Raw genomic sequence first — 23,155 nt, 5'->3', positions numbered from 1 at the left:
AGGGTCTCACTCTAGCTCAGGCTGACCTGGAATTAACTCAATAGTCTCAGAGTGGCCTCGAACTCTCGAACTCATGGCAATCCTCCTACATCTGCCTCCGGAGTGCTGGGATTAAAGGCATGTGCCACCATGCCCAGTTCAAGAATAAATTAAATTTTTATTTGTCAAATAGTAGTGATCAGAATATATATTGGGGTGAGGAAATGGCTTAGCGGTTAAGGTGTTTGCCTGCAAAGCCTAAGGACCCTGGTTCAATTTCCCCAGGGCCTACGAAAGCCAAATGCACAAGGGGGCACATGCATCTGGAATTCGTTTGCAGTGGATGGAGACCCTGGCACGCCCATTCTGTTTCTCTCTGCCTCTTTCTGTGTGTGTGTCTCTCTCTCAAATAAATAAATAAATAAATAAATAAATAATTTTTTTTAAAGAATACATATATATGTACATATTTATATATACATTTTTTTGTCAAGGTAGGGTCTCACTCTAGTCCCCCCCCCCAGGAAAGAAATTTGCTTTATGCTGTGAATGACAGCTATATTTCCAGGAAGTTTTCACGTCCCAGGCTACCATGACCTGACTGTGAAAATAATTAGCTCATTCATCTTGTCTGACATCCTTATTTTTCACTATGGTTAAGACACTTCCAGATGGGTGTGATGTGCATATATGTAATCTCAGCACTGGAAGATTAAGGCAGAGGGACAGAAAGTTCAAGGCCAGCCTGGACTGTGTTCCAAGATGGGTGTGATGTGGTATACTTGTAATCCTGAGTCTGAGATAGGAACGACTGAGGCCAAGGCTACATAGCAAGTCCCTGCCTAAACAGAAAGAGAGAGAGAAACTTGTACATCTTAATAAGTAATTAAGTAATATATGTATTTTTAAAAATATCTTATTTACTTGTAAGCAGAGAGATACAGAGAGAGGAGTATGGGCAGGCCAAGGGCTCTAGCCTATGTGGACAAATTCTAGATGCATGTGCCACTTTGTGCATCTGGCTTACATGGGTACTGGAGAATTTAACCTGGGTCTTTATTAGGCTCTAGAGACAAGTGCCTTAACCACTGAGCCATCTCACCAGCCCCAAGTACTTACATTTCATATAAAACAAATCTGTCATCCAGATTTAACAAAATAACACATGGTAGCTGGTAGCTTTGCTTTTTTTTGTTAGTTAGTTAGTTTGTTTTTTTGAGGTAGGGTTTCACTCTAGTCCAGGCTGACCCGGGATTCAAACTCAGAGCAATCCTCCTACTTCTGCCTCCCGAGTGCTGGGATTAAAGGCGTGCGCCTCCACCCCCGGCTTTTTTTTTTTTTTTTTTTTGTGGGTAGGATTTCACTCTAGTCCAGAATGAGCCTAGGGTGGCCTCAAACTCCAGGGAGGGTGATCTTTCTACCTCTGCCTCCCAAGTGCTGGAACTAAGGGCTTGCCATGTGCCATCACACCCAGCAGATACGTTGGTGGTGGTGGCATACTCCCTTAATGCCAGCACTCAGAAGGCAGAGGAAAGGGGCTCGCCACAACTTCAAGGCCAGCCTGACACTACAGAGTGAATTCCAGGGCAGCCTGGGCTAGAGTGAGACCCTACCTCAAAAAAAAAAAATAATAATAATAAAGAAAAGAAAAGAAGCCGGGCATGGTGATGCACAGCTTTAATCCCAGCACTTGGGAGGCAGAGATAGTAGGGTCACCATGAGTTCAAGGCCACCCTGAGACTACATACTGAATTCCAGGTCAGCCTGGGCTAGAGCAAGACTCTACCCCCCCCAAAAAAAAAAAACAAGAAAAAAAGAAAGAAACCTTGCAAACACAAGAGGAAATTCATCTTTCAGGTCCTGATCTGTGGAATGGAACTCATGGATATCAATAAACATATATGTAGTGGTTTTGGTTTTGTGTTTTATTCTAATTTCAGTTCTTGTTCTTTTCCCCTCTCCGGGAGATGAAAGTGTTTCTTCTGGGGGAAAAAACAACAAAACTCCGACTAAAACTTTGGTTTTTTTGTTTTTGTTTTTGTTTTTTTTTAACCTGCTAATTCAAATCTCTCTTCACCTGGGTCAGCATTCAAATTCAGAATATGACTTAAATGAATGCTATCACACAACTTCTACCAAAATACAGTGTTAGCTTCTAGCTGGATTCTTGAAAAGACGGAAGGTCAGGCTTGGTGGCACACACCTTTAATCCCAGCACTCAACAGGGAGTGAATGTAGGATGATCACCGTGAGTTCAAGGCCAGCCTGGGACTACAGCGTGAGTTCCAGGTTGGCCTTGGCTAGAGCGAGACCCTACCTGGAGGAAAAAAAAAGAGCCTCACCTCCAGCTGCCTCCTCCAAATGCAGAGTTCTATCGCTGTAACATGCTCCAAGCAGTGTTTTTATAGTTCATCTGTCTCCCAAAATACACATGAATCAAAGGATGCAGAGACCCAGGTTCTGCAAAACCAGGTAGCCTCTTCCAACATAGATACTGAAGTCAGTAACGTGCTTACTGGTTCTGTGTGCTCTGGCCAAACGTGGCCTCTGTTTCAACTTGTTGGAGACTAGTGAAAGCTGTGTCAGGATAAGCTTCCCACGGATGGTCTAGAAAGGGCATGCAGCTTCTGGTTGCTGAGTGGACAAGAAGCCAAGAACCTGCGAGCCAGCAACTGACTCAGCGCATTAGAAGGGTGGTTTGCTTACTTGAGCATGAGTCGGGAGCCTCAGAGTAGGTTACAAACTCTAAAGTGACTCACGGTTTTAGCAACATACTTAGCCATCATTTGTATTTAAAAATGGACTAGAATGGGCCGGGCATGGTACCCGCCTTTTACCCCAGCATTTAGGAGGCAGAGGTAGTAGGATCACTGTTGAGTTTGAGACCAGCCTAAGACTACATAGTGAATTCCAGGTCAGCCTGGACTAGAGCAAAACCTTACCTGGAAAATGAAAATAAAATAAATTTGAGAGAGAAAAAAAAAGGACCAGGGTTGGAGAGATGACTTGGTAGTTAAGGTACTTCCCTGAGAAACCTAAGGACTCAGGTTCAATTCCCCAGTACCCACACAAACCCAGATACACAAGGTGGTACATGCGTCTGGAGTTCATTTGCAGTGACTGGAGGCCCTGGCACACCCATTCTCTCTCTATCTGCCTCTTTCTCTCTCTAATAAAAAATAGGACCAGCCGGGCGTGGTGGCGCACACCTTTAATCCCAGCACTGGGGAGGCAGAGGTAGGAGGATCGCCGTGAGTTCAAGGCCACCCTGAGACTACAGAGTTAATTCCAGGTCAGCCTGGACCAGAGTGAGACCCTACCTCGAAAAAAAAAAAAAATAGGACCAGAGGCCGGGCGTGGTGGCACATGCCTTTAATCCCAGCACTCAGGAGGCAGAGGTAGGAGGATCGCCGTGAGTTCAAGCCCACCCTGAGACTCCATAGTGAATTCCAGGTCAGCCTGGGCTAGAGTGAGACCTTACCTCAAAAAAAAAAAAAAAAAAAAAAAAAAAAGGACCAGAATGCAGAATACAATTGTTTTACTTTTTAAATATTTACTTGAGAGAGATGCAAATACAGAGAATGCGCATGCCAAGGCCTCTAGCCAATGCAAAGAAACTCAAGACACATGTGCCACCTTGTGCATCAGGCTTTACATGGAGCTGGGGAACTGAACCCAGGTCCTTAGACTTTATACACAAATGTCTTAACCACTGATCCATCTCTCCAGCTCTATTTTATTTCATTTTTTGTTGGTTTTGTAATATTTTCTGAGAGAGAGAGAATTGGCACGCCAGGGCCTCCAGCCACTGAAATCAAACTTCAGACACACGTGCCATTCTGTGTTCATGTACAGTCTTGCACCCTTGCGCCATCTGGTGCGTCTGGCTTACATGGGACCTGGAGAGTCAAACAGGGATCCTTGGGCTTCACAGGCAAGTGCCTTAACCACTAAGCCATCTCTCCAGCCTCCAATTTTACTTTTAGATTAATAGTTTTATTATTTATTTATTTTATTTATTTTTTTTCTTTTTCAAGGTAGGGTCTCACTCTAGCCCAGGCTGACCTGGAATTCACTATGGAGTCTCAGGGTGGCCTCGAACTCATGGCGATCCTCCTACCTCTGCCTCCCAAGTGCTAGGATTAAAGGCGTGCGCCACCACGCCCGGCATTATTTATTTTTTTATTTTTGGTTTTTTGAGGTAGGGCCTCACTCTAGCTCAGGTTGACCTGGAATTCACTATGTAATCTCAGGATGGCCTTAAACTCAAAGCAAACCTCCTAACTCTACCTCCTGAGTGCTGGGACTAAAAGCATGTACCACTATGCCCAGGTTTTTTTGTTTTGTTTTGTTTTTCAAGATAGGGTCTTGCTCTAGCCCAGGCTGACCTTGAATTCACAATATAGTCTCAGGGTGGCCTTGAACTCACATTGATCTTCCTACCTCGGATTAAAGGGATACACCACCATGCCCGGCATGTTCACTAATTTTAGAGGTTGGGTGCTGGACGATGATTTAGAAGTTAAAGAGCTTGGGCTGGAGAGATGGCTTAGCTGCTAAGGCACCTGCCTGCAAAGCCCAAGGATCCCGGTTTGACTCTACAGGACCCACATAAGCCAGGTGCACAAAGAAGCACATGCACCTGGGGTTCGTTTGCAGTGTCTGAAGGCCCTAGCATGCCCATTCTCAGCCTCTTTCTCCCAAATAAGTAAAAAATTATATTTTTAACAAGTAGAAGTTAGTTTGCCTGCAAAGACAAAGGACCCAGGTTCAATTTGCCAGTACCCACATAAAGACAGATGCACAAAATGGCACATGTGTCTGAAGTTTGTTTGTTTGTTTGTTTGTAGTGGCTAGAGGCCCTGGCACACCCATTGTCTCTATATATCTGCCTCTTTCTCTCTCTCAAATAAATAATTAAAAATATTTAAAAAAAATTTTTTTAGGGTTTTGCTTTGGATTTTTTGCTGGCTTATTCGGAGGTGTGTTTTTTTTTCCTTTTTTCTTTTTTTTTTTCAAGGTAGGATCTCACTCTAGTCCAGGCTGACCTGATATTCACTATGTAGTCTCAGAGTGACCTCAAACTCACCACAATCCTACCTCTGTGTCCCAAGTGCTGGGATTAAAGGCGTGTGCCGTCAGGATTTTACACTATAGCTGAGGGCATGCCTGAAACTCACTATGAAACCTAGGCTTGGGGGCTGGAGAGATGGCTTAGCACTTAAGGAACCTGCCTGCGAAGCCTAACGACCCAGGTTCAATTCACCTGTACCCACATAAGCACACAGTGGTGCATACATCTGGGATTCATTTGCAGTGGCTGGAGGCCCTGGCATGCCTACTTCCTCATTCTCTCTCTATCTGCCTCTTTCTCTCTCCCACTCTGTCTAATAAATAAATAAAATAAAATATATATTTAAAAAAAAGTAGCCAGGTGTGGTGGCACACACCTTTAATCCCAGCACTTGGGAGGCAGAGGTAGGAAGATCATCATGAGTTTGAGGCCACCCTGAGACTACATAGTGAATTCCAGGTCAGCCTGAGCTAGAGTGAGACCCTACCTCAAACCCCCCCACCCCCACAAAAAAAAAAAAACAAACTTGGGCTTGGTATTAAAGGTGAGGTAATTCTGTCTCAATTTTCCAAGTTTTGGAACTAAAGGCAAGTGCCACCATGCTCAGCCAATAATTTTGCTTTAATAAAAACATCTTAGGAGCCAGGTAGGTTGCACACTCTTTTAATCCCACCACTCAGGAGGCAGAGGTAGGAGGATCACCATGAGCTCAAGGCTGCCCTGAGACTACATAGCGAATTCCAGATCAGCCTGGGCTAGAGTGAAATCCTACCTTGAAAAACCAAAAAAGGAAAAAGAAGAAGAGTTTAGGGCTGAAGAGATGGCTCAGTGGTTAAAGGATTTGCCTGTAAAGCCTAACAACCCAGGTTTGATTCCCCATTTAAAAAAATAATTGGGCTGCAGAGATAGTTTAGTAGTTAAGGCACTAGCCTACGAAGCCTAAGAACACCTGTTTGACTCTCCAGATCCCAAGTAAGCCAGACACACAAAAGGGAGGCAAACACAAGGTTACACATGACCACTAGGTGGTGTAAGCATCTGGAGTTTGATTGCAGAGGCTGAGACCCTGGCATGCCAATTCTCTCTCTCTTTCTCTAAAATAAAAAATCAATGAATAAATAATTATTACTAATATAAATCCAGATTCACAAAGTGGTGCATGTGTCTGGATTCCATTTGCAACAACTGGAGACCACAGCATGCCCATCCATCCTTCCTCCCTCTCACTCTCTCTCTCTTGATTGCAAATAAATAAAAATGTTGCCAGGCATGGTGGCACACACCTTTAATCCCAGCACTCTGGAGGTAGAGGTAGGAGGATCAACATGAGTTCGAGGCCACCCTGAGACTACATAATGAATTCCAGGTCTGCCTGACCTAAAGTGAAACCCTACCTCGGCGGGGGGGGGGGGGGCGTCTAAAAATAAAGTGAAGTGGGGGCAGAGCAGGTATGATGACACATGCCTTTAATCCCAGCACTTGGGAGGCAGAGGTAGGAGGATTGCCCTGAGTTCAAGGCTACCCTGAGAATACATAGTACATTCCAGGTTAGTCTGGGGTAGACTGAGATCCTATCTCTAAAAAAAAAAAAAAAATAGAAAGAGTTTAGAGGTTTTGCACTTAAGAGGCTTGCTTGCAAAGCCTAATGGCCCAAGTTCAATTCCCCAATACTCACGTAAAGCCAGATCCACAAAGTGGAGCTCATTTGCAGTGATTAGAGTCCATGGTGTGCATGTTTTTTCTTTCTCTCACTTTATTGCAAATTTTAAAAAAAGATTTTTAAGGGCTGGAGCGATGCCTTAGCAGTTGAGGCGCTTGCCTGCAAGGCCAAAGGACCCAGGTTCGATTCCCCAGAACTCACATAAGCCAGAGATGCACAAGAGGGTGTGTGCATCTGGAGCTTGTTTGCAGTAGCAGGAGGCCCAGGTATGCCTGTTTTCTCTTTCTCTCTCTACCTGCCAATTTCTCCCCCTCTCCCTTTCTCTCTCAAATAAATAAAATAAATAAAATAAATTTAAAAATTTTTTCAAGATTTTTTAAAATTAAAAAAAAAATTTTTCTTGGTTTTTCGAGGTAGAGTCTCACTCTAGTCCAGGCAGACCTGGAATTCACTGTGTAGTCTCATGGTGGCCTTTGACACTCATGGCGATCCTCCTACCTCTGCCTCCAGAGTGCTGGGATTAAAGGCATGCACCAACATGCCTGGCTTAAAATTTTTTTTTTAATTTTTATTATTTATTTGAGAGAGAGGAAGAGGGGAAGAGAGAGAGAATGGGCACAGCAGGGCCTTCAGCTGCTGCAAATGAACTCCAGACACATGTGCCACTTTGTGCATCTGCTTACGAGGATCCTGGGGAATCGAACCTGAGTCCCTTGGCTTTGCAGGCAAGTGCCTCAACCACCAAGCCATCACTCCAGCCCAGATTTTATTTTATTTTTTAAAGTATTTTTGCATCAGGTGCAAATTATGCACAAGATGGCATAAATGTCTGGAATTTGCTTTCAGTGACTGGAGGCCCTGGCTTGCCCATTCTCTCTCTCTATCTGCCTCTCTCTCTTATCTCAAATAAATAAATAAATGTATAAAATATTATATATATGTGTGTGTGTGTATATATATATATATATATATATGGAGAGAGAGAGAGAGAGAGAGAGAGAGAGAGAGAGAGAGAGAGAGAGAGGCTGGGAGAGAGAGAATGGGTGTACCAGGGCCTCCAGCCACTGCAAACAAACTTCAGATGCATGTGCCACCTTGTGCATCTGGCTTAAGTGGGTCCTAGGTAATCAAACCTAGATCTTTTGACTTTGTAAGCAAGCACCTTAACTTCTAATCCATTTCTCCAGCCTTTTAAATATTTTTTAAATGTGCTTTTAATAAAAATAAAAATAACATAGGCTGGGTATGGTGGTGCATGCCTTTAATCTCAGCACTCAGGAGGCAGAGGTAGGAGGATCAACATGAGTGTCAGAGGTCACCCTGAGACTACCTAGTGAATTCCAGTTCAACCCGAGCTAGAGTGGGACCTTACCTCCAAAAACCAAAATAAGTAAATAAATAAAATAACGTTGTTAGCCAGGTTTGGTGATACACACCTTTAATCCCAACCCTTGGGAAGCAGAGGTAGAAGGATCGATGTGAATTCATAGCCCACCTGGAACTACAGAGTGAGTATCAGGTCAATCTGGAGTAGAGTTAGACTCTACCTCAAAAAATAATAATAATAAGGACTGGAGAGATGGCTTAGCGGTTAAACGCTTGCTTGTGAAGCCTAAGGACCCTGGTTTGAGGCTCCACTCCCCAGGACCCACATTAGCCAGATACACAAGGGGGCGCACGCATCTGGAGTTTTTTTGCAGGGGCTGGAAGCCCTGGTGCACCCATTCTCTCTCTCTTTCTGCCTCTTTCTCTGCCTGCCACTCTCAAATAAATAAATAAATAAACAAAAAAAATTTAAATAACAATAATCACCAGGCATGGTGGCACACGCCTTTAATCCCAGCACTTGGGAGGCACAGATAGGAGGACACCGCGAGTTCAAGGCCACCCTGAGACTACATAGTGAATTCCAGGTCAGCCTGGGCTAGAGTGAGATCCTACCTCGGAAAAAAACCAAAACAAATTAATAATAATAACATTATTAGAGTTTGGAGAGATTGCCTAGTGGTCAAGGTGCGTGCCTGCAGAGCCTAATGCACACAGTGGCACATGAATCTGGAATTCATATGTAATAGCTGGAAGCCCTAGCATGCCCATTCATATTTTCTCCTTGCAAATAAGTAAATAAATAAATAACATTGTTGGGCTAAAGAGATGGCTCAGTGGTTAAAGGTATAAAGCCTGATAACCTGGGTTCATTTCCCACTTAAAGTTATATCCACAAAGTGGCACATGTGTCTGGAGTTTGCAGTGGCAGGAGGCCCTGGTGGACCCATGCCTTTAACCCCAGAACTTGGGAGTCAGAGGTGGGAAGATTAATGTGAGTTCAAAGCCACCCTGAGACTACATAGTGAATTCCAGGTCAGCCTGGACTAGAGAGAGAAAGACTACTTCATAAAAAACCAAAGAAAAAAAAATTTTTTTTTTTTTTGTCTAGTCAGGGCTGACCAGATGGCTAACCAGTTGAGGCACTTGCGTGCAAAACCTAATGACCTGAGTTCAGTTCCCAAGTACCCACATGAAGCCAGAAGCACAAAGTGATACATGCATCTGGAGTCTGTTTGCAGTAGCTAGAGGCCCTGGTGTGCCCATTATCTCCCCCCACACCCGAGTGTGTGTGTGTGTGTGTGTGTGTGTGTGTGTGTGTGATCTGTCTCTCTCTGTTTGCAAATAAATAAATATGTAATTTTTTTTTTTTTTTAGTTTTTTGAGATAGGATCTCACTCTAGCTCAGGCTGACCTGGAATTCACTATGTAGTCTCAGGGTGGCCTCGAACTCGTGGTGACCCACCTACCTCTGCCTCCTGAGTGCTGGGATTAAAGGCATGCGCTACCACACCCAGCTCAATAATTTTTTTTTTTAAATTTATTTGACAGCGACAGACACAGAGAGAAAGACAGATAGAGGGAGAGGAGAATGGGCGCGCCAGGGCCTCCAGCCTCTGCAAACGAACTCCAGACACATGCCCCCCCTTGTGCATCTGGCTAACGTGGGACCTGGGGAACCGAGCCTCGAACTGGGGTCCTTAGGCTTCACAGGCAAGCGCTTAACTGCTAAGCCATCTCTCCAGCCCTCAATAATTTTTTTTTAACTCTAGCTCAGGGGCTGGAGAGATGGCTTAGTGGTTAAGGCGTTTGCCTGCAAATCCAAAGGATACTGGTTTGATTCTCTAGGACCCTCACAAGCCAGATACACAAGGGGGGCACATTAATCTGGAGTTTGTTTGCTGTGGCTTGAGGCCCTGGTGCACCCATTCTCTCTTCTGCTTTCTCTCTCAAATAAATAAAAAATATTTTTAAAAATGACTTTAAAATGGCTGGAGAAATGGCTTAGCAGTTAAAACATTTGCCTGCAAAGTCAAGGGACCCAGGTTTGATTCCCCAGGACTCAAGTAAGCCAGATGCACAAGGGGCACATGCATCTGGAGTTCATTTACATTACAGGGGCTAGAAGCCTTGGCACGCCCGTTCTCTCTCTGCCTGTCTCTTTTCTACCTCTCTCTCTCTCTCTCTGCTTGCAAAATAAATAAATTTTGTAAAAATAACTTAGAAAATTCTAGCCCAGTTGTGCAAGATAAAAACCAACTGATCAGAATTCCAGGTCAGCCTGAGCTAGATTGAGACCCTAACTCGAAAAAAAAGGGAAAAAAAAGCTGCTCAAGACTGGGGAAATGGCTTAGAGGTTAAGGCATTTGCCTGTGAAGCCTAAGGACCCCGGTTTGATTCCCCAGGACCCACGCAAGCCAGATGCATAAGGAGATGCATACATCTGGAGTTTGCCCTGTCACACCCATTCTCTCTTTCTTTCCGCCTCTTTCTCTCTCTCTCTCTCTCTCTCTCTCTCTCAAATAAATAGATAAAATATTTTTAAAAAACCAGCTGATCAGTACAATGTCTTCAGTAGGCAAATATTATTTACTACTCCAGACTTTCTAAGCTTTCCAACAACTGTGTAGGATAGGTTACCCCCCCCCCCCCCCCCGGCCCCGCCGGGGAGTGGGTGGGTGGTTTCAAGGTAGGGTTTCACTCTAGCCTGGGTTGACCTGAAATTCACTCTTTAGCCTCAGGCTGGCCTCAAACTCACAGCAATCCTCCTGCCTCTGCCTTCCAAGTGCTGTAGGATAGGTTTTATGTTACAGATGTAATACTAAGGCCTAGAGATCAAATTACGTGACTGAAAATGAAGTATTGAAAGGTCGTAAGCAGGAATGACGGGCACTTTGAATATGGCAGTTTGGTCCCTGGAGCAGTGCAGGCCTGTTGGATGGGCGAACTGGATCAGTAGATCTGGAGTCTGAAAACTTCACACCGGATTCTCTGCCAGCTATGGTATCTTGGTCAAGTCACAGCACTTTCACCTTTACAAGAATTGCCTTCCCCTCCATTTGCAAGTGGTCTTGGGTAAAAGCTAGATTATGTGAGACTCCATAGTGAATTCCAGGTCAGCCTGGGCTAGAGTGAGACCCTACCTCGAACAAACAAACAAACAAACAAAAAAGCTGAATTATAGAGGAGGTGGAAAGAAGGTTAACTAGAAGTGACACTCCATTATACAGCTGCCATGAGGTTGTCATCCAGGATGGGCTGGGACTTAGCAAAGATGCAGCTGCCCTGAGTCATCCACACTCCTGTGACCCCCCAAAACCCACTGGGTTACCAAAAGTAGAAAAAAAGTTGTAATGGGGTTTGTTAACAAAGGTTTGTAATCCCAGGTATTCAAGATGCTGAAGATGGAGGTTCATCAGTTTAAAGGCCTACAGCTAGAAAGTGAGGTCAAGGTCAATTTAAGTAAAACCTTGTCTTAAGAAAGGAAGAGGGCTGGAGAAATGGCTTAATGGTAAAGGCTTTTGCCCGAGAAACCTAAGGATCCATGTTCATTCTCTCTCCAGATCCCACATAAGCCAGATGCACAAAGGTGATGCAAATGCAAGGTTGCACAAGCCCACTAGGTGGCCCAAGCGTCTGGAGCCCTGGCATGCCAATTTCCTATATCTCTCTAAAATAAAATAAAAGCCGGGCATGGTGGCGCAAGCCTTTAATCCCAGGACTCGAGGGCAGAGGTAGGAGGATAGCCATGTGTTCAAGGCCACCCTGAGACCATGTACTGAATTTCAGGTCAGACTGGACTAGAGTGAGACTCTACCTCGGATAACCAAAATAAAATAAATAAAATAAAAGAATGAAAGTAAGTAAGTAAGTTGGGATGGAGAGATGGCTTAGCGGTTAAGGTGCTTGCCTGCAAAGTCTAGTGATCCAGTTCGGTTCCCCAGTATCCAGGTAAAGCCAGATGCACAAAGTGACATACAGAGTTCATTTGCAGCAGCTGGAGTCCCTGGCGGGCCCATTCTTTCTCTCTCTCCTTTCTGCAGCTTTGGTGGCATGCACTCTGGAGGCAGAGGTGGGAGGATCACTGTGAGTTCAAGACCAGCCTGAAACTACATAGTGAATTCCAGTTCCAGGGCCAGAGCAAGACCCTATTTCGACAAACCAAAAAAAACAAAAAATTAAAAAGAAGAAGGAGGATGAGGAGGAGGAAAAGAAGAAGAGCTCAGTAGTATGCACTTGCCTAGCCTGTGGGGTGCCTACAGTGCAATCCCATACTTCACTGGGTAGAACTCAATCTGATCTGTTTGTTAGGAACTGTAAAGTGTTCTTTGCAAATACAAATTATATATGTTACCTTGGTTGAGTCTGTCATTTTTTGGGGGGGGGTGTCTCACTAGCCCTAGTTTAGGCTCACCTGAAATTCATTCTGTACTCTGTGTAGCTCAGAATGGCTTTGAACTCATGGTGAAGTCGCGGTGATCCTCCTACCTCAGGCAGATACCACTCATGGAGTGTCTGTCTTCCTTAAGCTCATCTGAAAATTGATGCAAATGATCATGGCATGTCCTGTGGTCATTGTGAAAATGAAATGAGATCGTGTAAACCGTACATTTATTCACCACACCTGTAACAGTGAACTCGACCTACATTTTAGTTATCCAGCAAGATGCTTCCTGGTTCACAAAAAACCCTCTTTATTTATTTATTTATTTTTCGAGGTAGGGTCTCAGTATAGTATAGGCTGACCTAGAATTCACTATGTAGTCTCGTGATAGCTTCAAACCCTCGGGGATTCTCTTAACTCTCTCTGAGTGCTAGGATTAAAGGCAGGCGCCACCACGCCCGGCTAAATATTTTTATTTTATTTCTTTATTTTTTGGTGGGGAGGATTTCAAGGTAGGGTCTCATCCAGCCCAGGCTGACCTGAAATTCACTTGGTAGTCTCAAGGGTGGCCTCTACCTCCCAAGTGCTGGGATTAAAGGCATGCACCACCATTTACTTTTATTTGTAAGGAGAGAGAATGAGAGCACCACAGTCTCTTGCTGCTGCAAAGGAACTCCAGACACATGCACCACTTTATGCAAATGGCTTTACGTGGGCACCGGGGAATTGAACCCAGGCTGTCAGGTTTTGCAAGCATGCGCCTTAAGTGCTGGCCCGGCCATCTCTCCAGCAGGCAAAGTAACCTCTTGATGAGTGTCAGAGAGGCAGCGAAGATAAACTCCGGGACCGAGAAGGGAACAAACTGCCTCCCTCACGCCGCGCTTGCTACGCTTGCTAATTCCCTTTCTCAGAGTGACCCCGAGCCCCGCAGTCGCGGCGAAGCTCACGAGTCACGCCAGGGGGCGCTGCGCCCCGCGCGCAGGGTCGGGGCTGCGCGCGCACAGCGGGGGCGGAGCCTGGCCGGCAAGATGGCGTCTTCCACGGTGCTGCGCCGCTTGTCGCGACTGCTGGCCCCCGCTCGGATCGCCAGCGGCTGTGAGTTCCCCGTGCGGGCCCCCTCCACCGTCGGCCAGTTCTTCCCCTGAACTGACCACCCAGAACGGACCCCCCGGGGGCCGGAGACGGCAGGGGCCCGGGCTCGTCCTGCAGTGACCTTTTGCGGGCCGCAGCCCGGATTCCGCGCCGCGCGTCCGCTGCCTCTGGCCCTCCTCCGACGGCCCCGGGGATGGGCTGGGGTCCCCTTTCCCCCGGCTCTGCACACCGCAGGAAGACCCTTCCTGGGTCGCCTCCTACCGCCCTCCCCCGAGCCTTTCAGTGCAGCCGAGGCGGTGACGGCCTTGAGTGCGCCCCGGGGAGCGGTTCCCCGACCTCAGGCCCCGCACGCCGTCTCCCCGCCGATCCCCGGGCCAGCGCCGGTGCCGGGAGGAGAACTCGAGCCTGGTGTGCTGGAGCTGGCTCGTTTGTAGCCCCAGCACTCGGAGGGCCGAGGAGGGAGCATCTGCACTTAGAAGCCCGCCTGGGCTACTCAGAAAGAGGGAGAGAATTTTCATGTGACGACATGCAAGTAAAAATTTGTTTTGTTTTTTATTTATTTATTTGTTTATTTATTTATTTATTTACTTACTTACTTACTTGAGACTGAGTGAGAATGGGCGCGTTAGGGCCTCTAGCCACTGCAAACGAAATCTAGACGCATGTGCCAACGTGCATTTGGCTTACGTGGGTCCTGGAGAATCGAACCTGGGTCGCAGGCATGCACCTTAATCGCCAAGCCATCTCTCCAGCCCTTGTTTTGTTTTTCGAGGCAGGGTCTCACTCTAGCTTAGGCTGACCTGGAATTCACTATGGAGTCTCAGGGTGGCCTCGAACTTAACGGTGATCCTCCTATCGCTTCCTCTCCGAGTGGTGGGATTATTAACGGTGTGCACCACCATGCCGGTCTAGATTTTTTTTTTTTTTTTTTTTTTTTTTTTTACGAGACAGTAAGTTTAAAGATTCTCCCTGTCCGCTTTCCAGCTTCAGTACGATCAAAGTTCTACGTGCAAGAGCCGCGGAATGCCAAACCTAACTGGTTGAAAGTTGGGCTGACCTTGGGCACCTCAGCCGTCCTGTGGCTCATTGTGAGTACTCCTTTTTATTTCAAGGTAGGGTCTCACTGTAGCCCAGGGTGACCTGAAACTCTAGTCGCAGGCTGGCCTCAAACTCGCAGCGATCCTTCTACCTCTGACCCCAGCCCTTACATGTAGTCTTTTCAACAATATTACTGTTGAACAATAAGTAGTACAATATAGGGTGACTTTTGCATGTTGCTGGTAGTATCTCCCATATAACAGGAGAGTTACTTATTTATTCATTTACTTATGAGCATTTGTGCACGCCAGGGCCTCCTGCTGCTAACAAACTCCAGACACATAGGTCACTTTGTGCATCTGTCTTTTTTTTTTTAATTTTTATTAACATTTTCCATGATTATAAAATACATCCCATGGTAATTCCCTCCCTCACATCTGTCTTTTTTTTAAAAAAAAATTGTTTATTTATTTGAGAGGAAAAGGCAGAGAGAGAGAGAATGGGTGCAGCAGTGCCTCCAGCCACTGCAAACAAACTCCAGATGTATGTGCCCCCTTGTGCATCTGGCTTATGTGGGTCCTGGGGAATTGAACCTTGGTTCTTTGGCTTTGCAGGCAAATGCGTTAACTGCTAAGTCATCTCTCCAGCCCAGAGCATGTCTTTAACTGGCACTGGGGAATCAAACCTAGGCAGACAAGTCTGCAAACAAGCCATCTCCCAGCACCTTGTTTTGACTTTATGTACAATACTATATTGTACTGTATATATTTCAATGCTATAAGGAAAAACCAGCAGTGAGAACAAGTTGTACATACTGAATATCATTAGACTTCTGAGCCAAGCATGGTGGCTAAGGCCTGAAATTCCAGCACATGAAAGGCTGATGCAGGAGGATTGCACAGTTTGAGTCCAGCCTGGGTTACATAGTGCCAGTTGAAAACAAAACAAAACAGCGCTGGATGTGGTGGTGTACGCCTTTAATCCCAGCAGTTGGGAGGCAGAGGTAGGAAGATTGCCATGAATTTGAGGCCACCCTGAGACTACATAGTGAATTCTATGTCAGCCTGGACTACAGTGAGGCCCTACCTCAAAAAACTAAAAACAAAGGGGAGGAGTTGCTTTTTAGCATTTTTATTTATTTATTTATTTTATTTGAGTGAGAGATAAAGGCAGATAGAATGACCGCTGCAAATGAACTCCAGACACGTGTGCCCCCTTGTGCATCTTGTTAATGTGGGTCCTGGGGAACCAGACCTGGGTCCTTTGGCTTTGTAGGCAAACCCTTAACTGCTAAGCCATTCCTCCAGCCCAGAAATACCCACTCTTGAAACAAATTAATGATCCTCCTTATTTTATCAGAGGAGTAGGATAGGTTAAAATAACCACATCCCCCTTTAAAAAAAAAATATTTATTTGAGCCGGGTGTGGTGGTGCACGCCTTTAATCCCAGCACTCCGGAGGCAGGGTAGGAGGATCAAGATGAGTGTCAGAGGCCACCCTGAGAGTACATAATGAATTCCAGGTCAGCCTGGGCTAGAGTGAGACCTTACCTCAAAAAAATAAAATATCAGCCCTTGGGAAGCAGAGGTAGGAGGAGTACTGTAAGTTCAAGGCCACCCTGAGACTACATAGTGAATTTCAGGTCAGCCTGGGCTAGCAGGACAGAGAGGGCAGATAGAGACTAGGTAGGCACACCAGGGCCTCTAGCCATTGCAAACGTACTCCACACACATTTGCCACCTTGTGCATCTGTTTTACCTGGTTACTGGGGAGTTGAACCTGGGTTCTTGGGCTTCACAGGCAAGTGCCTTAAGTGCTAAGCCATTTCTCCATCCTCCCCCTATTTAGCATACATTTTTAAAATTTATTTATTTTTTGTTTTTTTGGTTTTTTGAGGTAGGTTCTCACTGTAGTTCAGGCTGACCTGGAATTCACTATGTAGTCTCAGGGTGTACTTGAACTCATGGCAATCCTCCTACCTCTGCCTCCCGAGTTCTGGGAATAAAGGCATGTGCCACTACGCCTGGCATATTTTTATTTTTAAATATTAAAAAAATGGGTTCCTGGAGGGATGGCTTAGCAGTTACGGTGCTTGCCTGCAAAGCCAAAGGACCCAGGTTTGATTCCCCAAGACCATGTATGCCAGATGCACAAGGTGGCGCATGCATCTGTAGTTTGTTTGCAGCTGCTGAAGGTCCTGACACTCCCATTCTCTATCTACCTCTCTCTCTCTCTCTCTCTCAAATAAATTAATATAAATATTTTTAAAAATTTATTTTTGGAAATTACATTTCTAATTTTACTTGCAGCTTATCAATCAACATAATGAAGATGTTTTAGAGTATAAAAGAAGAAATGGACTTGAATAAACATTGGAAATACTTATATGGTAAGTATGTACTTTGTAGAGAGAATAGATTGTACAAGTTCATTGACCTCTTGAATACTGTTTTAATGTTATTTTTAGGCTTATACTTTTAAATATTTTTTATTTTTATTTAATCAATTTATTTGAGAGAGATTGAAAGAGGCAGAGAGAAAGGAAGAGAATGGGCATGCCAGGCCTTCAGCCACTGCAGACAAACTCATGCATGCAACCCCTGGTGCATCTAGCTTACGTGGGTTCTGGAGAATTGAACTGGGATCTTTTGGCTTTGTAGGCAAACGCCTTGACTGCTAAGCCATCTCTGTAGCCCTACTTTTTTTGGGGGGGGGGCGGGGGAGTTTCAAGGTAGGGTCTCACTCTAGCCCAGGCTGACCTGGAATTCAGTATGTAGTCTCAAACTGGCCTTGAACTCAGCGTTCCTCCTACCTCTGTTTCCTGAGTGCTGGGCTTTAAGGCATGCACTGCCATGCCCAACTAAGCTTATAGGTCCTCCCCACCCCCAAGGTAGGGTCTCACTGTAGCTCAGGATGACCTGAAATTCTCAGATTGTCATCAAACTCATGGCGAACTTCCTACCTCTAAAGCTTATGCTTTTATTTATTTGAGAGAAAGAGAGTATGAACATGTCTGGACCTCTTGCCACTACAAACTACAGAGGCATGTGCCCAACACTGTTCATTTAGCTTTATGTAGGTTCTGGGGAATGAGCAAGTGACTTTAGCTGCTGAGCCATCTCTCCAGCCCTCTATGATTTTTTTAAAAAAATTTTGTTGTTGTTTATTTATTTGAGAGCGACAGAGAGAGAAAGAGAGAGTGTGTGTGTGTGTGTGAGAGAGAGAGAGAGAGAGAGAGAGAGAGAGAGAGAGAGAGAGAGAGAACAGGTGCACCAGGGCTTCCAGCCACTGCAAACGAACTCCAGACACCTGCGCCCCCTTGTGCATCTGGCTAACATGGGTCCTGGGGAATTGAGCCTCGAACTGGGGTCCTTAGGCTTCACAGGCAATTGCTGAACCACTAAGCCATCTCTCCAGCCCTATGATTATTTATTTATTTTTGGTTTTCAGCTCAGGCTGATCTGGAATTCACTGTGTAGTTTCAGGGTGGCCTCAAACTCTTGGTGATCCTTCTACCTCTGCCTCCTGAGTGGTGTGTGATTTATTTTAAAAAGAGGGCTTAAGCCAAGTCGTGGTCACACACACCTTTAATCCAAGCTCTTGGGAAGCAGAGGTAGGTGGATTGCTGTGAGTTCAAGGCCAGCCTGAGACTACATAGTGAATTCCAGGTCAGCTTGAACCAGAGTTAGACCCTACCTCAAAAATAAAAAAATAATAGTAATAATAAAAAGAGGGTTTATAATGGGCTGGAGAGATAGCTTAGTTGTTAAGGTGCTTGCCTGCAAAGCCCAAGGAGTCATGTTTGACTCTCCAGGGCCCACATAGGCCAGACATACAAGATGACACAAGTGCACAAGGCCACACATGCTCACAAGATTGTGCATGCGTTTGGAGTTTGATTTCAGTGGCTGGAGGCCCTGGCAAGCCAATTCTCTCCCTCTTTCACTCTGATGAAAAGGAAAAGGCCAGGTATGGTTGCACACGCCTTTAATCCCAGCACTCGGGAGGCAGAGGTAGGAGGATCATTGTGAGTTCAAGGCCAGCCTGGGACTACAGAATGAATTCTAGGTCAGCCTGGGTCACAGTGAGACCCTACCTTGAAAAAAAAAAAAAAAAAGGCAAAAGAAGGGAGCTGGCGATCGGCAAATCTGCCAGAAGGTTGTGAGCCAGCAAGCCTGGCAAACAAGTGAACAAGAGGCCCTACCTCAAACAAGATGGAAATGAGTCTGACACCTGTTTTTTTCGAACCTTCACACTTCATACTTGTGCCATGGCACCCATGTACCCACATTCACACATGCACACACAAATGAGGGCTGGAGAGATGGTTCAGCCCTTAAGGTGCTTGCCTGCAAAGTGTGAGGGCCCAGGTTCCGTTCCCTGGTGTCCACATAAAGTCAGATGCACGAGGTGCATGCATCTGGAGTTTGCAGTGGCTAGAGGCCCTGGCATCTTTTCTTTTTTAACTTTTTGTTTTGGTCTGTTGACGTAGGGTCTTACTCTAGCTCAGGCTGACCTGGAATTCCTATGTAGTCTCGGTGGCCTTGGACTCAAGGCGATCCTCCTAACTTTGCTTCCCAAGTGCTGGGATTAAAGTCATGCGCCACCACGTCCAGCTTTTAGTTTTTTTTAATTTTATTTTTTATTGACAACTTATATGATAAACCATGATAATTCCCTCCTCTCCCTCAACTTTCCCTTTCACAAATCTACTCTCCATCATACCCCCTTCCCCTCTCAATTAGTTTCTCTTTTATTTTGATGTCATCATCTTTTCCTTCTATTATGAAGGTCTTGTGTAAGTAGTGTCAGGCACTATGAGGTCATGAATGTTCAGACCATTTTGTGTCTGGAAGACTGCATTATAAGGAGCCCTCTTTCCTTTGGCTCTTAAATTCTTTTCACCACGTCTTCCTCAATGGACCCTGAGCCTTGGAAGGTGTGATAGAAATGTTTCAGTGCTGAATACTTCTCCATCCCTTCTTCTCAGCACGGTGGTGCCTTTGGGTCATCCCAGTGGTCACCGCCATCTCAAAGAGAAGCTTCTCTAAGCAAAGTGGGAGTGCATCAATGTATGGGTGTGAGCATTAGGAAAAGTACTTACGGGCAGCTTGGTGAAGCTGATACATACATTTAGCCACATAAGAGCAAGCGCTTCACTCCTAGGGCTGTGACTTCCCCTGCTTTGTTTTTAAATTTGAGAGAGAGAGAGGCAGGCAGGCAGATAGAATGGGTGCACGACGATCTCCAGCCAGTGCAAATGAACTCCAGATGCATGTACCCCTTTGTGCATCTGGCTTATGTGGGGAATTAAACCTAGATTCATGGGCTTTGCAGGCAAATGCCTTAACTGCTGAGCCATCTCCCCAACCCTGTTGTTTTGAGGAAGGATCTCGCTGTACCCAAGGCTGATCTGGAATTCACTATGTAGTCTGAGACTGGCCTTGAACTTACACAGCAGTCCTCCTACTTCTGCTTCCTGAATGCTGGGATTAGAGGCATGTGCCACCAGGCCTGGCTTCCATTCTCTCTTTCTTTCTCTCTCTCTCCTTGCAGATAAATAAAATAAGCAAATAAGTAAAAATAAAATACGCATTTAATTGGTTGTTTTCTTCTTTGTAGGTGGGTGTGTTCCATAAAGTGATGACAGCAATTCCTCTGGAGTCTCCAGTCTGAGTTGGGAATATGAGAGAAAGGTTATGTGTGGATGTATATCAAGTCAGTGTTCCTGTTTTGCATCATTAAATAAAAGAAATTAAAATACTTGTGTACTCTTTAAATATACAAATGGATTTAAAGTCAGGAGTGGTGACTCACCCCTACAATTCTAGCACTGAGGCTGAAGTAGGAAGATTGAGAGAGGAAGTGGCAGAGGATCAGGAGTTTAAGGTCATCCTTAGCTACATAAGGAGTTGCAGGCCAGCCTGAGGCTACATGAAACTCTGTCTCCAAAAAAAGAAAAGGAAGATACAGGAGGTTGAGGCTGAAGGGTCACAAGTTTGAGGCTTGCGTGGGATGCATAGTGAGTGGAGTCTGGACTGCGTAGCGAGGCCCTGTCTCAAAAGGCTGCAGGAGGGTTAAGAAGGAACTTTAGTAACGGACCCTTGTGTAACGTACTTGAGACCTTGGATCCATCCCGGTTCCACCAAAAAAAGAGGGTAAATTGACAGTTTGAAATTATTCATTCTCTTGCCCCCTTTCTGGTGTTAAGTGCATTGCTTAGAATTGATAGTGTGTGCTTTGGGCTTTGACCCATACTCATGCTGGGAAAATTATGACCCTTTATCTGCAGATGTCATTCTGAATATAAGTTCAGTTACATTAGCTCAGAATAATAAAATTCAGTGAAAAATCAGATGTAATACTGACATCAGTGTCAGCTTGGATTCCTCTTAAATCTGGAAACCCTTAGAGTTCTTTAGACCAACTTCTCAATTTCACACAGAAACACTAAACGGGTTGGAGACGTGGCTTAGTAATTAAGGCACTTGCTTGCCTGATGGACGGGAGGAGTCCTTTGCCCAGCATGCACGTGGCAGGTAGAATGGACCAGCCATTATGTCCTCCTGAGAACACGTGTGCGTGTCGGGCTGTGTGACGAAGGGAAGTTCAGGTTGCAGATGGAATGAAGGCTGCTAGTGGCTCAGTCAGGAAGCCGGGGTTGTCGGTGTAGTCACAAGCACTCTTTTTGTTGGTTTTTCAAGATAGGGTCTTGCTCTAGCCCAGGCTGACCTGGATGGAATTCATTAAGTAGTCTCGGTGGCTTCGAACTCACGGCGATCCTCCCTCCTCTGCCTCCCATGTGCTGGGATGAAAGGCGTGCACCACCAGGCTGGCCCTTGTTGGTTTTGAAGGTAGAGGAAGCCAAAAACCAAGGAATATCAAGGGAACAGAATGTGAGGGCAATCTGGCTGCGGCATCTGTCACCCCATTGATCTGGCTGGCTAGGCAGGTGTCCTTCCCTCTCTGCTCCACATGCGTCCCTCCGGAAGCTGTATGCTGGGTCCAGAGGATGACTTTCCCCAAATAGGGGAGGACCAGTCTTTGGTCAAGGGTCAAGAGTATGCCATTAGGGCTGGAGAGATGGCTTAGTGGTTAAGGCACTTGCCTGCAAAGCCCAAGGACCTCAGTTCGATTCTCCAGGACCCACGTAAGCCAGATGTACAAGGTGGCTCATGTGTCTGGAGTTATTTGCAGTGGCTGGAGGCCCTGGCTTACCCATTCTCTGATAAAAAAGGAAATTATAATAATAATTTTTTTTGTTTGTTTTTTTGAGGTAGGGTCTCACTCTAGCCCAAGCTGACCTGGAATTCACTCTGCATTCAAAGGGTGGCCTCAAACTCACAGCAGTCCTGCTTCTGCCTCCTGAGTGCTGGGATTAAGGCATGTGCCATCATGCAATTTTATTTATTTATTTATTTATTTTTTTTTTGAGGTAGGCTCTCACTCCGGCCCGGACTGACCTGGAATTCACTCTAGTCTCAGGGTGGCCTCGAACTCATGATCCTCCTACCTCTGCCTCCCAAGTGCTGGGATTAAAGGTGTGCACCACCACGCCCAGCCCAGCAAAATACTTTTTTGGAAAAGAAGCATAGGAGTAGCTGTGCAGCCATGCCCGTGCCAGGACCTCCAGACAAGCTCTTAAAAGAAGGTATTGTCCTCCAAGAACATGCCTGGGGCTGGAGAGATGGCTCAACAGTTAAAGACGCTTGCTTGCAAAACCTAATGGCCCAGGTTCAATTCTCCAGTACCCACGTAAACCTAGGTACACAAAGTGACATGTGTCTGGGGTTTGTTTGCAGGGGCAAGAGGACTTGGTGTGCTCATACTCTCACTTTCTGCCTTTTTCTCAAGTGAATAAATGAAAAGATCATATATATATATGTATATATAATTATTTTTTTTTTAACTGAACATGGTGGTGCATGCCTTTAATCCCCGCACTTGGGAGGCAGAGGTAGAGGATCACTGTGGGTTCCAGGTCACCCTGAGACTACAAAGCAAATTCCAGGTCAGCCTGGGCTAGAGCAAGACCTTACCTCAAAAAATAAAAAAAAGGGCCAGGCATGGTGGTACACGCCTTTAATCCCAGCAGTTGGGAGGCAGAGGTAGGAGGATCACTGTGAGTTCAAGGCCACCCTGAGATGACAGTGAATTCCAGGTCAGCCTGGACTAGAGTGAGATCCTAAAAAAAAAAAAAAAAAAAAAAAGGCTGGAGAGATGGCTTAGCGGTTAAGGCACATGCCTGTGAAGCCTAAGGACCCCGGTTCAATTCTTCAGGTCCCACGTAAACCAGATGCACGTGATGGTGCATACGTCTGGAGTTCGTTTGCAGTGGCTAGGGCTGTGGCCCACCCATTCTCTCTTACTCTCCTTCTCTCTCTGTCTCTAATAATAAATAAATAAAAATCTTCAAAAAAAAAGGTGCCTGTTGACTATGAACACAATGAGACACGCCTACAAAACTGCAACCACAAGTCCTTGGACACGTTTTAGGCCACTTTGTTAGGGTAGATATAGAAAACTGATGTTAACATAAATTTAGACCAAGAAATCAGGCAACAACTACCAAGTTTTCTGGTTAATATTTTTATTTATGAGC

General features: G+C 45.5%; 1 protein-coding gene across 1 annotated transcript; it reads left to right on the top strand.

The window, feature by feature from the left end:
* Positions 1-13,436: 13,436 nt before the first annotated feature.
* Positions 13,437-20,316, top strand: Ndufc1 (NADH:ubiquinone oxidoreductase subunit C1). Its single transcript, XM_045131634.1, has 4 exons — positions 13,437-13,518; positions 14,500-14,603; positions 16,863-16,942; positions 20,176-20,316. The coding sequence occupies exons 1-3, from the start codon at positions 13,452-13,454 to the stop codon at positions 16,920-16,922; spliced, it is 231 nt and encodes a 76-aa protein (XP_044987569.1). The 5' UTR covers positions 13,437-13,451; the 3' UTR covers positions 16,923-16,942; positions 20,176-20,316.
* The last annotated feature ends 2,839 nt before the right edge of the window (positions 20,317-23,155 follow it).

The sequence above is a fragment of the Jaculus jaculus genome, chromosome 12, assembly GCF_020740685.1.
Source record: "Jaculus jaculus isolate mJacJac1 chromosome 12, mJacJac1.mat.Y.cur, whole genome shotgun sequence".
Lineage (NCBI taxonomy): Eukaryota > Metazoa > Chordata > Mammalia > Rodentia > Dipodidae > Jaculus > Jaculus jaculus.
The sequence above is the reverse complement of the archived record's forward strand: the minus strand, read 5'-3'. Positions and strand labels throughout refer to the sequence as shown.